The sequence below is a fragment of the Hermetia illucens genome, chromosome 2 (assembly GCF_905115235.1).
Source record: "Hermetia illucens chromosome 2, iHerIll2.2.curated.20191125, whole genome shotgun sequence".
Classification (NCBI taxonomy): domain Eukaryota; kingdom Metazoa; phylum Arthropoda; class Insecta; order Diptera; family Stratiomyidae; genus Hermetia; species Hermetia illucens.
Genome location: NC_051850.1, coordinates 64,061,859 through 64,077,426, shown reverse-complemented (window position 1 = coordinate 64,077,426; position 15,568 = coordinate 64,061,859). Strand labels below are relative to the sequence as shown.

Sequence of the window (15,568 nt, the reverse complement as noted above, 5' to 3'; positions counted from 1 at the left end):
CAGCTGTTTTCACCAATATCAAGGTTGAACACTGCAAACATTTTAAGGAGTTGTGACGGAAGAATAATGAAACGAAGTAATCACTCCAGTGAAAAGTTACAGAAAGCTAACTTCGAACACATAAATTTGCTTCCCAAGTGGGGTAGGAGTATGTTGAAGGCGATTTCATTCAAAAATCGCGCTCACCATTAAACGCGATCAAATGCGCATAGCCAATGCACATCGCTGCTGCCGCACCCCCGTGGCAAAACGACGAAGCACTTTGTCAATCGATATCTCGGCTATCTTGTATTGAGTTTTCTTTGGTCTGTGACTAGTTCTGTGCTGGCGAAATAATCGGAGGAGAAAGCGTAAATTCCTGGTGAATATATCTGCCGTGAAAATGTCGGACAACGAGCAAAAGGGCATACAGCTCATGGCTGAGGCCGAGAAGAAGCTGAATCAACGAGGATTTTTGGGATCATTGTTCGGGTGAGACCCATTTTTACGATTTGCGCTGTTCCCTAATTTGTTTCTACTTTCGACTGCGAACTTTGTAGAGGATCTAATAGGGTTGAAGATGCGATTGAATGCTACCAGCGAGCTGGCAATCTGTTCAAGATGTCGAAGAATTGGGCTAAGGCAGGACAGGCCTTCTGCGAAGCTGCAAATTTACATGCGAAGGCAGGCAGTCGTCATGACGCAGCCTCCAACTATGTTGACGCATCAAATTGTTACAAGAAGGTCAGTTCGCTTTGATTATTTCTTTACATGCAAGAGACGGAAATGTGCCTTCCCACAGAACGACTTGGAGGAGGCGGTAGCGTGCCTGCTGAAGGCAATCGAAATCTATACAGACATGGGGCGTTTCACTATGGCTGCGAAGCACCACCAGAGCATTGCCGAGATGTACGAGGCTGATCCCAATGGTTTGGTAAGCGCTTACTATTCCACGAGTCCTGGACGGGTAATTATTGCATTTTTTACAGGAACGCGCGGTGCAGCACTACGAGCAAGCCGCGGACTACTTCAAAGGCGAGGAATCACTTAGCTCCGCAAATAAATGTCTACTGAAAGTAGCACAGTATGCGGCTCAACTCGAGCAATACGATAAAGCGATCCAGATTTATGAGCAAGTAAGTGGGCTTAATTGAGATTTCTGCATTGAATCTGTTTGTATTTGGAGCAAATATTCTTCCAGGTCGCCGCCTCGTCCCTTGAAAGTTCCCTGTTGAAATATAGCGCGAAGGAATACTTCTTCCGAGCAGCGTTATGCCACCTAAGTGTAGACATCCTGAATGCTCAGCACGCGTTGGAAAGATACGCACAGCAATATCCGGCCTTCCAAGACTCGCGGGAGTACAAGTTTATCAAGGTAAGCTCCATGTCTTGATAAGATTGCTTTTATTCTCTTAGGTGAAAGCCAGCTAGAAAGCCGAATTGGTTGCTGGGTAAACCTTGAGTTGTTTTATGGATTCTAACTTAAGCGCTTGTTTAAAAAGCGTTTATGACTAACGTATGCGACAAAAGTTCTGCCGTAATAAACTTCGAGGTGAAATTACGCGGAAAATTTAAAGATAGTAAATTGTACTTCGCTACGACTAAGTCCATTTTTGGATAGTGCAGTTGACGGTGACAAATTTGATGCTCCGGAAACGGTACCATGACCGAAAGTTGTACTTTGCCGCGATTGCATCCACAAGTCAACCGTTGGGTGCCGCGGATTAATTTTACTAAGTTGGCCACGCTCTGCCTGTGAACATAAAAACTGGATTTCGTCAGGGTTGAGGGATAACTTGTTCGACTGAATGGTTTTTGGTGAAACATATTTCATGTCCTAGTGAAATACCTGAAGTACCTAACAATATGACTTTTAGTTGAAGTCAAGCAGGCATTTTATCTCAAACATTGCCTGCGCTCGCCCGAATGAAGTTACGCCTTTATGAAAATCAAATTGCATCACGGACTGGCGAAATCGATGTCGCCGTCAATTTGTGACAAGAGAACAGATGTATTTCTTTGACTTTCATATCTTGTTCACTTCAATATGTTTGGAAAAAAATATTTGACTAAGATAGAGCAGTCTCGCGCAGTCAGCAACTGGGATGTCATTTTAGTTTGCATTGTGCTAACAAATTTCTTTTTATTCACAATTAAAATGAAAAATATCATTCTTAGTTTTTTTCCGTGCGGATTAAACATTAAATTATTAAACATTGTTTTTTTCAATTTTCTTGATTGTTTTGAGCCGAAGTCAATACAGCAATAATCAATGAAGGACTGTGTAAATTTTTAGGTCAGCTGATGGAATCGGTAGGATGTAAGAAGGCCTGCAGTTAGCTATTATTGATTATCGGAAAGAAACAGTAATTGCAGTACCATTCTTCCATTATTTGACTGCGATTTCACACAGACTACCGTCTCAAGGACTTGAAAGCAATATATCTTGGTAGCATTCTTTTCAACTAAGAATTTGCACACTTACTAAAGTCCATATATTCATGAACGACCAGAGCGCTCAGTGCATTTTTTCTGCATGGATGCAGGCGGAAATCGTGAAAAGAAGGCACTACGCAGCAGTGTTTTTGATTTTCAATCACTAAAGCTATTCCCGCGACCCGCTCTTAACCCCCCCCGGAGAGTAAAGTCACGGTGATTACTTAGTAGTTTTAGTTTAGTGGGGGGAGCCGCAGCTCCAAGCACTCTGAGCTTTGTTAGGCTCATAGTACTATCCCCGGTGATCGGCTATACAATGGCCTCTGGCCTACGGCGTTCGCAGGCCTTCGCGAGTCTGAGAACATTCTCGAGACACAGAGAATGCGCAAACTCTACGTGGAAGAAAACGTTACCAAAGTATCGTCGTCTGAGTTCTGATTATGCCGAGCAGCTGCATACGAAATGCACGGTCGTCTCTTCCTCCTCACATTGGCTGCACATGGCCGAGATCACCACTCCGACTGTTTCCATGGGGTAGTTTTTCATGGGGTTTCCATGTGCCACTTCTTAAGGGATAACAAAAATGCCGCTCCAGCGGTCTCGGGTTCCTTCACAAGGATTTTCGCTTGCCGGCAGAAGAGTTCTTCATTCAAATGCGGAAATCCTTGCAATTTCTCCCTTCAGAGTAGACTTGACAGTAGATGGACGGATGCCAAATGCTGATTCTGAGTGCCCTGGTATCCATATCAGGAATTTTTCGTTCAGCTGGCCAAGCTTCAGCAGCACCTGATGACAACTCCACACCAACTGGCTTGATTTGTCGTGACTGTTTAGTGCTGAGAATGCTGCCCGACTGTCAGAACAGCTTCGAATGGTGCGACTCCTCTATGTTTGTCGCAAACATTCTTCCGCTGCCTATGAAATGGCATGTATCTCCACCTACAATATGGCCGTCATTTTTCCGAAGACGCATCTGGAAACCATATAATCGGCGGGCATCAGAGCCACCTGATGTTTGCCAAGAAATTTCCAGGCCGTATGATTGCCCGCCTTTCCACACGTCAATAGTATCAAGCCTGTATGCATCGTTAGCTGCTTTCCGTTTCACCTAAATTAAGGATAGCTTCGAGTTCCGCGGTCGACATACTACTCATTGCTCCAGTAATACTCAGACAACCAAGCCTCTGACTCTGCGTCAGCAACTTCCTGGTGTTAGCAAAGTTTAATCTCAGCCACCAGACCATGCGTGCATACATCAAAATGGGTTTTATTATGGATGTATACATACAATGGATCCGTTTGGTAAAAGTCCCCAGGGCTTACCTATCGTAGTTCTGCAGCACCAGAGCAATCTGCAAGATTTCTGGTATTGTTGCGGGATGTGGTACTTCCACGTTAACTTGGAGTCAAGATGTACCTCTAAATATTTGACTGTTTCCGCTGGATTTCCGCCCTTGCTAAGTGGGTAGTGTGTACCTGCTCCACCTGACGTTCCAATGAACATAACTAGTCTTCCTAGCGTCCACCGTGAGTCTATTATGGAGCCACCAACTGTGGCACCAACAGGTGGTCACATACTGTGTCCGCAAACTTGGCGATAATTATTGCGGCTAGATCGTCCGCGAATGTTTATGCAGAGTCTTAGCAAGGTAGCCATAACAGAGGAGAGTGAACTCCTCCCTGTGGGCAATTGAAAGATATTCTGTCTCAATAGATTTCTCTCCGACCAATATGTGGATTTTTCTCCACTCTAGTATGTGAAGGGTCTAACTGGTTCCACGTTGTCTTGCCACGTTACAAATCGCCGCGGCTGAGACATAATTGAAGGTGCCTTCGATCTTCATGAATGCGCCTTCGATGTCCATGAACGCGGCGTATTCTTTATCGGACTTCGCCTTCTCAATTTTTTCCGTTAGCTCATGGAGTGCTGTCTTGGACTTGTCTTTCTGGTAGGCATGTTGCGTACGGTGAAGTAGCCACCTAAAGATGTATGTATCCCTTATGGGCTGATCTACGCGCCTTTCCATTCCTTTTAGTAGAAAGGAAGTTAGACTGATCGGTCGGAAGCTTTTTGCGCTTGTGTAGGTGCATTTCTCTGGTTTAGGAAGAGGTATAACCTTCACATCACGCCAGTTGGTTGTTCCACCGGGAACTTCATCTACGTCATAAGGGAAATAAGCAGAGCAGCATAGAATCTGCTTATCTCCCTGTTTGCTTTTTATGGTCAGTTTAGTCGGTGGTGTCGCTATCAGATAGGTCATTAACTAAGATAATTTGGAGGTCTTTTAAAACCATGGAGGAACGGGGTCTATCACTTCCATTAGCATACAACAAGTCAGCATGTTTATGCCCCTAATTTCCCCACCAAGAACCCATGGTTCTTGTATGAGCCTGTATGTGTTGCAGCTATTGATACGACAACTGATAAGTGCAGTCGCCCCTTTACAATGCTTCAAATTTATCTGAGATATATGACATCTCATCTACGATTCAGATGAAGATGCCGTCCCCTTTGATGAAAAAGTTCCCGGTCTGTCGGCTCTTCCTCCTGCTTTGCTGCCTAACAGGATCCAGGTGGAGGGTTATGCGATGGCAGCTCGTAAATCCTCTTCAGGGTCAGTCGCGCACCTTGTCACACATCGTTGAAGGACGACCAGTACTCGTTTGTGCTTCCATCGGCAAAGTTTATAGGCAACATTTTACGGTATACACCTACCGACTCAAATCGTAGTATAATCCCTTACGAGGATGCAGTACTTACAGCTAGGAGGAGTTTCCTCCTAAGCTGCTCGCACTGCTCTGTATCGTAACCGAATCGACTGGTGTCGTCATACAAGACCCATCCATCGGCTTCGATAGTCTTGGCTGCAAATGAAAATTTGGCCGTTGCAGGTCGAACCCTTTTTGCAGCCATTTGAGCCGAAGAGTTGTGAACGTTAGAAGATTGCTGCCGCTTTGGCCGCGGAGGCGGTTTGCCTGCAGGCTTTTTACTCGAAGACCATTTGCCCGGAGGCTGCTTGCTGCCCGAAGACAGATGCTTACCCGTAGGCAAGACTTTAGCCTCAGCAAGTGGCGCCGTTTGTAGCCCGGGGTCAGGAGTGCTGACAGAAGGGGACTGCTTCGCCGTTAAGGAACAAGTGGAGAATCTGAGTCTTAGTTCAGGGTCGGATCGTCATGATCGAAGTGCTATTGTTTTCTTTTGTACTTTAGGTTTTTAATTTTTTCATAGTTGGCTACCATGGCTTTTCTTTTATCGGGGAGAATAAGAGCCCCCTCCCCCCTTTTGGAATTTCTTTTAGGTTGTGGCGTTTATTGTGATCAAAAAATTATGAGATCATGTGTCTACTTTCAAGGCGTCGGCTTATATCCTCTCGCCCATGAACCTCAGACAATGGAACATAATGTGGTTCGGGTCCTCGCGTGTAGCTTACTCGAAACAACCACCATTCCCTGTAGGGGATTAAATCAGGTGGTAATTCAAATCTCCGTGTCTTCGCTGGACCCCTTTATCAATCAATCAAAGATCAGTATAAGGTTCCTACCGCTTTTTTCTTAATTATCCCATCATTGTTCTCACATCTTGCGTAGTCTTTCTTCTCTGATGGATACAGTGCACTCAATTCGCTAGAAGATCTAAAGGGATCTTCTCCGCCGTGAAACACCTTCCCTCACCCAAATATATTCTATGTGCACCATTTCTAAGAGATTAGATATTGTCTGTTATTTGTAGTCTACTCTAAAATTGACAGACCAGTAGCTTCCTCCAAATTACAATTTTTATTTTTCAATGTAGATATATAGTTCGGGAGCAACTTACCCCTTTCATCAGTACATAGCTAGAGTAGCTACTGGTCTATCAATTCTATACGCACCGCATATTCTCAGTGGGAATTTATTTTCCTCCCATTCACACTGTTGTCGTCTGGTCCTGCCCAGCTACGAGGCATGTGTAGCTGTTGACATTTTTCTAATCACGCGAGAGTTTTTTTACTCACACATACAGTGTTTTGATGTTTTGCAGGTTACTTGTCTGATTTCCTTAAACGCAGTTAAGTGGTTTTTAGAGATGTGGTGACCTTCGTTCGAGATGTGCTCCGTCACCTCAGATTTTACCACGTTTTCATCTTTGTCTGGCTCTGTCTTCCTCAGGTGTTTTTAAGACTTCGTGTCCACGAGCTTTTTCGTTTGTCTTACTACGTTAGGTTTTTTTTTTCCTGTTTAATATGGATTAAACGCAAAAGTTTTGAACCTGTTTAATTAAGCTCTTTCAATGATGAAATTAAGCTCCCGGCCGTAACGTTGTTTAGTAAGTGGCAACTAGAACATTCAGATGATCATGGAGTCATAAGATGCCATTTTGTGTGAGAAGCATTCGTTAGGGTTGTTGGTAGTCCTTTGCCTAGCATGTGTAGAACCGATAACAGCTATGACGACGAAATCCGCGCACGGTTGTTGGCAGTCAATAGAGCCTATTCCAGTTTAAACTGCTCCACTCCGGGTCAAAGTGCTCACTGTAGAAAGCAATGATCTTGCCAGTCCTCATGTATTCCTCAGAGATTTGGGTTCTTAGCAAGAAAAATTGCGAACTCTAACTGCGTTCGGGGAAAAAATGCTTTAGAAGAATTTTTGTTAGCCTATATAACGACGAATCGACGGCTCAATATATTGCGGTGGACGGATGATTTAGCTCGAAGCCTGTAAGGGGAATATCTATGGTATTATGCCCTCCGTACGCGATGTGATGGCAAGGCGGAAGTGGAAGTGGATAGGTCACACATTAAGGAAGACCGACAATTGTATTTCTGGCTACGAAATGCAGTGGAACCCACTCTCTCAAGATGATCGACGAGTGGATCAGCCCAAGAACACTTGACGCAGAAGAGTAGAGGAGGAGTGCCAGCTTCTCGGGAAGGAAGGAGTGGAAGCTCCGTCACAATGGACTGTTTCGGCCTATTAAGTCTCTCCAAGGAGTAACTCCCCTTGCTGCGGAAAAAGAGCTGTAATTATTTTCAATGAAGGCCGCTGCCATGTTATTTAAACTGATCTTTGACCACACTTCATGAGTATGTATATCTAAGTATCACAGAAGAGTTGCATATAACCATCTCGGTTGCTTCTTCGTGTGGCTTTTCTAAAATTACTTCAGGGATCCCGGTATTCTTTCTCTTCATTTGCAGAAACGATGATCTCAGTGTCGAGATTTTGCGGTTTCAACAAATTTCGATTTTCTGATGGTTACTCCGATTCCAATGTTGAGAAAGATATTCTGGTGGTAACTGTGGCTCTCCTAAGCGAGGTACTGAGGTATGTCAAGTTGATGATCGAGACTACCCTTTTACCTCGGAAGGTTGGCACACACCCAACGATAGCCAATGCGATGGTCAGCTCCGCAAAGGTTTCAATTAGAATTTTAAATTTGTCCTAATAAAACCGGGAATGCCATTGTCTTTTGTATAGCTCGGCTTCAATATGTGTATATCATGACGTCATTTAAGTAGCGCTATCATAATTTCAATAGGGTGAACAAATTACCACCACGTCCACATTCGACTCTCAAAAAATAAAGGCTTGTGTGTGTCCAGATTTCTTTCTTATCGGTGTACTCTTCTCTATTTTGCTAAGTTTGAATTACTCCTTAGAGCTAACCCAGATATTTTCCCGTGAAGCAACCACGCCTAGGTTGTTAACTCCTAGTTTCCAACTCTATCCTCAGCTTGTTCCCCTAACACCTTTTCCATGTTGCCGCAGAAACTATCCATTGATTTTTCGCTGAATCTATTTAATTCCCGCCTCAAATCCTCTTTCCTTGTTCACTAACTCCATTGTTCGAGTGGATCGTTGCTGGTATCTTTCACAACTACGAAATACTGAGGCCGCTGTCGAGAAGCTGCCTACTTCCGCGGGTATTTTCGTGGGCTCAATTTCCTTCGGTAAAAAAGCTTTTTTTCTATTGTTCACTTTTTCACCTACTTTATCGTGCTATTCGCATCTCTTTCCGATTCTTGCGGTGGTGTTGATTTCGGAAGCTTGGAGTTTTTCCTAAAAAGATCCAGTGTGCATTACATGCCACTGTAGCCAAATTTCCCATTACTGAGGTACGGTTAGTGGATGTCAACGACGGGCTTGCCCATCTCCACACAGCGGGCTTTCCAAAATCCTGCAGTGTAAAGAAATATGGTAGTGGTAAATAATGGTTGCCACTTTAGGGTTAGCTTTGTGCTTTGCATTCACCACTTTTGTATTTGTATACCGTCCATTTGTTGTTTTTTTTCGGTTTTTTTGTCTTCTAGAGCCCGGACGACTAATAGTGTGTTCACTTATATTACCTATGACGATATTCAGCAGCATCAGGAGGGATAGTACACCTGTGTACTTCCCTTGCAGGTGTTATAGAGTTTTGTTTATATTCTTCATTTCCTTACTTTTGATCATGGTCATTTATGTTCTTACATATATCTACCGTTGTCAGAGGTAAATAAACACATTTACCATTTGCAACGAATTGTACTGTGATGATCAGGTCAATGCCGCTGCGTGCCGGGCTATATAGGAGGCGGCAGTCTTTCACTTTAACTAGTCTTATGGTCTTATATATCCATTTGGAAATCAGGCGAAGCCAGTGTGTTGCGGAACTCATTTTCTTGATATGTTCATCTTCAATGGAGAATTTTTGGTTATGTTGACTTTTAGTATGGAATATTGCTATTATAGGCAAATTTCGCCGAATCTTAGAGGCCTACGCACTTCCTGACTTGTGTTGCAATAAATTAATATATATTTTTTGGCCAGATATACCCATACATCAAAAGTGGAAGTCGATACGAAGCCCAGGGCAAATTCTCAGATTCACTTCATAATGGAGACTCTAGTTGTGTCCCGACAAAGCTTTGATAATCATCATCATCGTCATCAACGGCGCAACAACCGGTGTCCGATCTAGGCCTGCCTTAAAAAGGATCTCCAGACATCCCGGTTTCGCGCCGATATTCGATATTCCTAAAAGCTGTCTGGCGTCCTGGCCTACGCCATCGCTCCATCCCAGGCAGGGTCTGCCTCGTCTTCTTTTTCTACCATAAATATTGCCCTTATAGACTTTCCGGGCTGGTTCATCGTCATCCATACGAATTAAGTGACCCGCCCACCGTAACCTATTGAGCCGGATTTTATCCAGAACTTGACGATCATGGTATCGCTCATAGATTTCGTGGATATGTAGGCTACGGAATCGTCCATTCTCATGTAGTGGGTCTAAAATTCTTCGACTCTCGAACGCGGCCAAGAGTTCGCAATTTTTTTTGCTAAGAACCAAAGTTTGCGAGCAATACGGGATGACTGGCAAGATCATTGTTTTGTACCGTAAGTGCTTTGACCCTATGGTGAGACGTTTCGAGCGGAATAGTTTTTGTAAGCTGAATAGGCTCTGCAGGCCGACAACAACCGTGCGCAGATTTCATCATCGTAGCTGTTATCGGTTGTGATTTTTGACCCTAGATAGGAGAAATTATTAACGGTCTCAAAGTTGTGTTCTCCTATCTTTATTCTTCCCGTTTGACCAGTGCAGTTTGATGTTGTTGGTTGGTTAGTTGGTTTTTGGTGCTGACGTTGCCACCATATACTTTGTCTTGCTTTCATTGATGTGCAGCCCAAGATCTCGCACCGTCTGCTCGATCTGGATGAAGGCAGTTTGTACGTCTCGGGTCGTTCTTACCATGATGTCGATATCGTCTGCATAGGCCAGTAATTGGGTGGACTTAAGCTTTGATAATCTCAGACAAAATTTTAACTTTCTGACGAAAAGAGCACCGTTCCAAAAAACATGATAGACTTCATGTGACGAAGTGGATAGTATATACTCCATAAAAGAGTGAACAGGAGAGATACAAGTTTTAGGTGGTATCCTTGCGATACATTATTGTCGAATGTAACTCCTCCTTTATTTCGTTTCTTTTCAAAAGTGGATGGCGGACTTCGATTCTTCGATTCTCAAACAAAATTTTAGTTTAGCCTCGGCCGGCGTAGGCATAAAAAAGCTTTACAAGGTAGATTTGTGTTCGTTATAATTCATACACATGACGTGTTTTTGAATTGATGAAAGAGAGCAAAGATCACCTTCTAACCACTTCGGTTACGCTGCTCCCAGGGCAGAGGTGAGGCAGCATCTGATGAGTTGCCTCTGCCCTGGACGAAACTGAGGTCATTAATTTTCAACAGTGATTTGTCGATAACCATGCAATTAATTGAAATCATCACTGCTAATTCATGCAATAAACATAGAACCTTTTTCTTCAACTCTAATGGAAGTAGTTCAAAGCTTTCTTTATTTTTATAGTGGGGAGATCCACTTTCTTCGTCTCTTTCTTTCACTTTGTTTGAAATGAAGGTAATGAAAGAACCAATCCGGAGCGAAAGCTCACCACCTTGTGCTAAATCAAGGTGGATTTGGTCTTATTAAGACCCTACCGCGAAGGCTTTTTGCCACACGCGCGTAAATGTGTACAGGATTGCGGCACTTTCTTTATGATTGCCCAATCTTAACTAGAGGCAGGCTACGGAAACTACGGTGGGGAAGCTGTTATTCTTTTTAAATGCTACGAATTGGCTCTGAAGATGTCAGAGAACCCGGCTGCTTTTCCTCCCCTTGCCCTTTCCATATTATGGCCTTAGCCGTTTGTGTCACCACAGCGCTAATTGGATTCCTCGAAGCGGCCACTGGTAAAGATTAAGGTTTTTTTCTGTAGAGAAGTTAAAAAAAGAGAAAGTGGATATTTATTGTTGAAATATTGATAGCAAATCGCTTCGAGTGATCATAATTAAAACATATTAAAATGCTTAAGGGGGGAGACCATATTATGAGGTTTTCGGAATTGTATTTTTTTATTGCATCGGTTGTTAATTTCGCTCCTATCCCAGAATACGCTGCAAAAATTTCATCACGAAAATCGTGTTCGAATTTAAAATCTTCTTTTTCTTCAGCCTTTGTCCCGTTCACAAGCAGGGTCGGCTCGTCCTGATCGGTTTCGTCATTTTATTTTATCAAATGCCTGATCTGGATGCAATTTTAGGGCTTTTAAATTTCATCCGGCGTATCAAGCCACCGTTGTTTCGGCAGACCTTTTAGTCGTTTACCATCGACTTCGATGTTCAGATCAATCTTGGCAAGTGAATTCGTGCTAATGAGACGAATTACATGACCATACCATCGAAGACGCCTCTCTCCTAGTTTTTCCACGATCGGTGCAACACCATATCGATCGTGGATATCCTCATTTCGGAGGTGACTCGATCCGAGTATCTTGTTTCTAACGACATTGGATGCATTTTCTTGGTCGGCCTGTCACGGGACCTGTCACCAAGAGAGATCAGGTAGGATTTAGCATAGTGGAATAAATCCAACTATACTTGATTTATATTATTTCTTGCTCTCCATATAAATTAATATTTCATAATTTTTACTTATTTTCGAAACGCAATTGATTTCGATTGAATTAATAAATGTTAGAATGTGTTCTTTGTAATCGACGGACTATTTTTAGTCATACAACGGTGAAACTATTCATTGGGGAAACCATCGTGAATTTGTCTTCTTGAGAAAAGCGTTTGTATTTTGTGTTGCTAGCGAAATAACGTTGGTGATGCTTGGGAAAAAGCCTTTAAGGAGTTTGCCCTGTCGGAACTTGGGCATACTAATGATGTAAAGATTGTAAAATTGGCCACACAGTGATAGCAAATTTGCCTCGTTTCGGATGCCCATCCTCGTTAAACATTGACGAAAACGTCAAAAAAGTGAATGAAATTTTGGGCGAAAATCGTCATATTTGCCTAAGAGTGGTTGCTAGTGCATACAATATTGCATTGCGCACAGCTCATTGTGGTTACGTCCTTGATTATTGGTTTGACTTAACCCTACGATCTTCTTAAGACACGGATTGATTTTATCACTACAATAAGAGCCCCGCTGTTACAAGCAACAACGGTATCAGTCTATACGGAGTGCATGGCTCAGCATTCATACAGGTAGATGCAAGACATATCTAAGTCTCTACTGAACTAATGAGCATGGGACCCGAGTTGAACCGCAGCTCCACGTTTGAGGTTCGGAGGTCTCTTGCCCGCTCGGACGTAACCACAGCCTCTATGAAACTCCCACTAGGAGGTTACAACCGAGCTGATAGTATATGAACGAGGAATTCTCCTGAAACATGTAAATTCAGAGCTCTATCCCGATTCCCACGGTACCAGTATATACCTGGTAAGGTTTCGTGAACGAAGCCACCTCAGATGAGTTTGCGTGCAGACTCGGGTTTGATGGCCTTGGAGAATACCCCTACTGCATCACGGCCAGCAAACCAAAATCTCCTCGGCCATTTGGTCTTTGATCTGGCCGACGGTCTTGCTGTTCATCTTGCCCGCCACCATCTCAGAGCTCCAGCTCATTGTGATTAAAATTTTGCGTATGAGACGTGTCGTATCCCGGCTCGTTGAAACATACCTGAATTTCGTACAAAAACAACATCGAAAGACCAAGATCATGAATGTTGCACCTACAAAAAATAAAAACATTCGTTCTTTTTGTTATTTAATATTACTAAACATTTTTTGTATAGAATTGATTATTTATTCGATTTCTGTGGTTATTTCGAAAAAATTCCGCCCGGGGTGTGGCACTTCCCCTCGCGCACTTCGACGCTATATAACTTTTGTTTCTTATGCCACCCTGTACCCCCACCCTGAATTTCATGTCTATCGGTCTTGAAGAACTGGATAAAGGTACAAATACGAATTTTCGACTATATATTTATAAATATCTTAAGCATGGGGAGTAATTTCAGATTTTCAATATGTAGTTTCGGGAAAAACGCATTTAAAAAGTAGAATGCAATTTTTAACCATAAAATCACTTAAGATTACGGCATTAATTTGGGTACAGCAGATAAACTTTAGGTTTCTTGAAGAAACTTATGTAATGCCTTCAATTCTCATGATTTGAGCGAAGCCATGCGACCGTCATTCGAACCGATAAATACACGCTTTATTATGGCGATCGACATAAACCTGGCATGTGACATTTTCCTGTTTAACACTGTGATTTCCGAACGACTTCGAATATTAAACAATCATTGCCCATACATTCTACACTATATCTAGATACATTTGATGCCAAAAAAATCGATTCCTCGAATCGGACACGCGGGATGACCCCTTTAATGATTGGACTACTACGGATTGATTCCTTTGGCTCCGTCTTAATGGTTTTAAGTGTGAATTAAGCTAGGCCCTCCTTATGACATTACGAAATTAGAAATACACTTTCCTGCTTATGGTTCCTTAAATTAAATAAATAAACAAACATTGGGTAGAAACTATATCCTGCATCAATCTTGCATTCAATTTTATCAAAATGTTCCCATTCTTTTCGATTGTTCAGCCTCGTCTAACTTGTCATTCAAAACATATTTCATACGAGAAGTGCCAAAATCTCTGAGAAAAATCCCTCGTTATCACCTCTTTAATAAGAGTTGCTTTTTTCCTATATCATTTCAGACCCTATGTGAACACTTGGAAGAACAAAACGTCGAAGGATTCACTGATGCCGTTAAAGATTATGACAGCATTTCCCGATTGGATCCGTGGTACACAACGATTTTACTCCGAATTAAAAAGCAAGCCAACGACAATCCTGATTTGCGATAAACACTTATTCATTCAATAACAAAACGAAAAGAAAAAAAAAAACATAGAAAGTAATTGAGGTATCGAGTAAAGACACTTTAAGAAAAATAAGGAAAATAAACTCATGTTCTGAGAAAAATACTTCCGGCAGAGAATAAAATGTTTTAATTAGTTCTACAGTAAAAGAAAACAATAAATATCCACAATTACTCCTCGCGAGGGGAGAGATGAAGGGAAAGTTATATAATTAATAAATTGAAGCAAACAGGATTATTCCATACATTTAAATAATTCACTCCTTGAAACTAAACAATATTGCGTACATACGAGTAATTGCTAGGCATGTGATCACTTAATATATTCTCGGCTTTGCATATTTTTGTGATATTCAGTTCATTTATGAAGGACCGCACTATAAACTCTTCTAAAGCATGCAGACTACTATATAACTTGATTCCGAGTTATGCAATAAAGTACCAAAAGATGACAGGAGAAATGTGGATAAACCGTTTCGCGACTGACTATGCATATGAACAACGGCATTGTTAACAAGTTTTTGAGTTGTTTCTCGTGGTTTGCATTGTTGTAAATATTTTCCAATTATTTTAATTAATAGTTTAGCGTTCTTATGGACTATATGGCAAATGTGCTCGAATGCCTGATTTGTTGACTTTTGTTATTAGCGTTACTTCCTACGAAATATATTCCGTTGTATTTTTGAACTTAAATTGTTAGTAGTCATCAAATATTCAATTTGTAAAATGTTCGATAGAAGAGTGCTTCATGGCCAGTTTGATGAATCGTTCAGGGAAAAGGATGTTCAAATTCAGTAGTTTGGAAGCAATAGTGATCAGTCAGTTAGGTGACATTCGAATACTGCTTGGTACTTTATTATTTAATTCACATCAGATTTATACGTAACTGTGTCCATGATGTACCAGAATGGAAACCTAAGGGATTGATACTTATCGGGTATGGATAGGAGCCTAATAATCTATGATAGTGTTATTAGCAGCATTCTCTGCCGACCGGTGGGGAATAGATAGACAACCATTGGAATTTCTTTGGATTTAAACTGCAACATTCAAATTGAGCGAGTTCAAACTTGAAAGCATTTAACCAAAATGAACATTATATTATAAAACTCTATACTATATTATTATTAATCATATGGGTTTCGTAATAAATAAAATTCCTAACGAAAATCTCTACTATTTATTTTATTTGTCTTATCTCCTTGTAGAATTCGACGTACTTTAAGACTATTCGAATAGACATAGAATAAGTAGCACAAAGAATGTAGGGCCGCCGATCAAGATGAATGTAGCGCTCTTAGAATTATTTGTTTCAAGTGATACAATACACACATTTGTAATGATTAATACTTCCCATCAACGCTGTCGAATTATTGAATAAAATTTAATAAATAATAGCTGTCGTGTCATTATTGGTTGAGTGATTGATTGTAGAAACTGGAATTCCA

The 15,568-nt window shown here is 41.7% G+C and overlaps 1 protein-coding gene across 2 annotated transcripts; it reads left to right on the top strand.

The window, feature by feature from the left end:
• The first annotated feature begins 250 nt into the window (after nt 1-250).
• On the top strand, nt 251-15,290 carry LOC119647521 (alpha-soluble NSF attachment protein). 2 transcript variants are annotated; one of them, XM_038048491.1, is made up of 6 exons: nt 251-465; nt 540-723; nt 782-913; nt 969-1,115; nt 1,181-1,354; nt 13,957-15,290. In XM_038048491.1, exons 1-6 carry the CDS (start codon nt 383-385, stop codon nt 14,104-14,106), a joined length of 870 nt encoding a protein of 289 aa, XP_037904419.1. In that variant the 5' UTR covers nt 251-382; the 3' UTR covers nt 14,107-15,290. The 2 variants fall into 2 exon arrangements, with proteins under 2 accessions (XP_037904419.1, XP_037904418.1); XM_038048490.1 differs by having other exon boundaries at nt 255-471.
• Nucleotides 15,291-15,568: the final 278 nt, after the last annotated feature.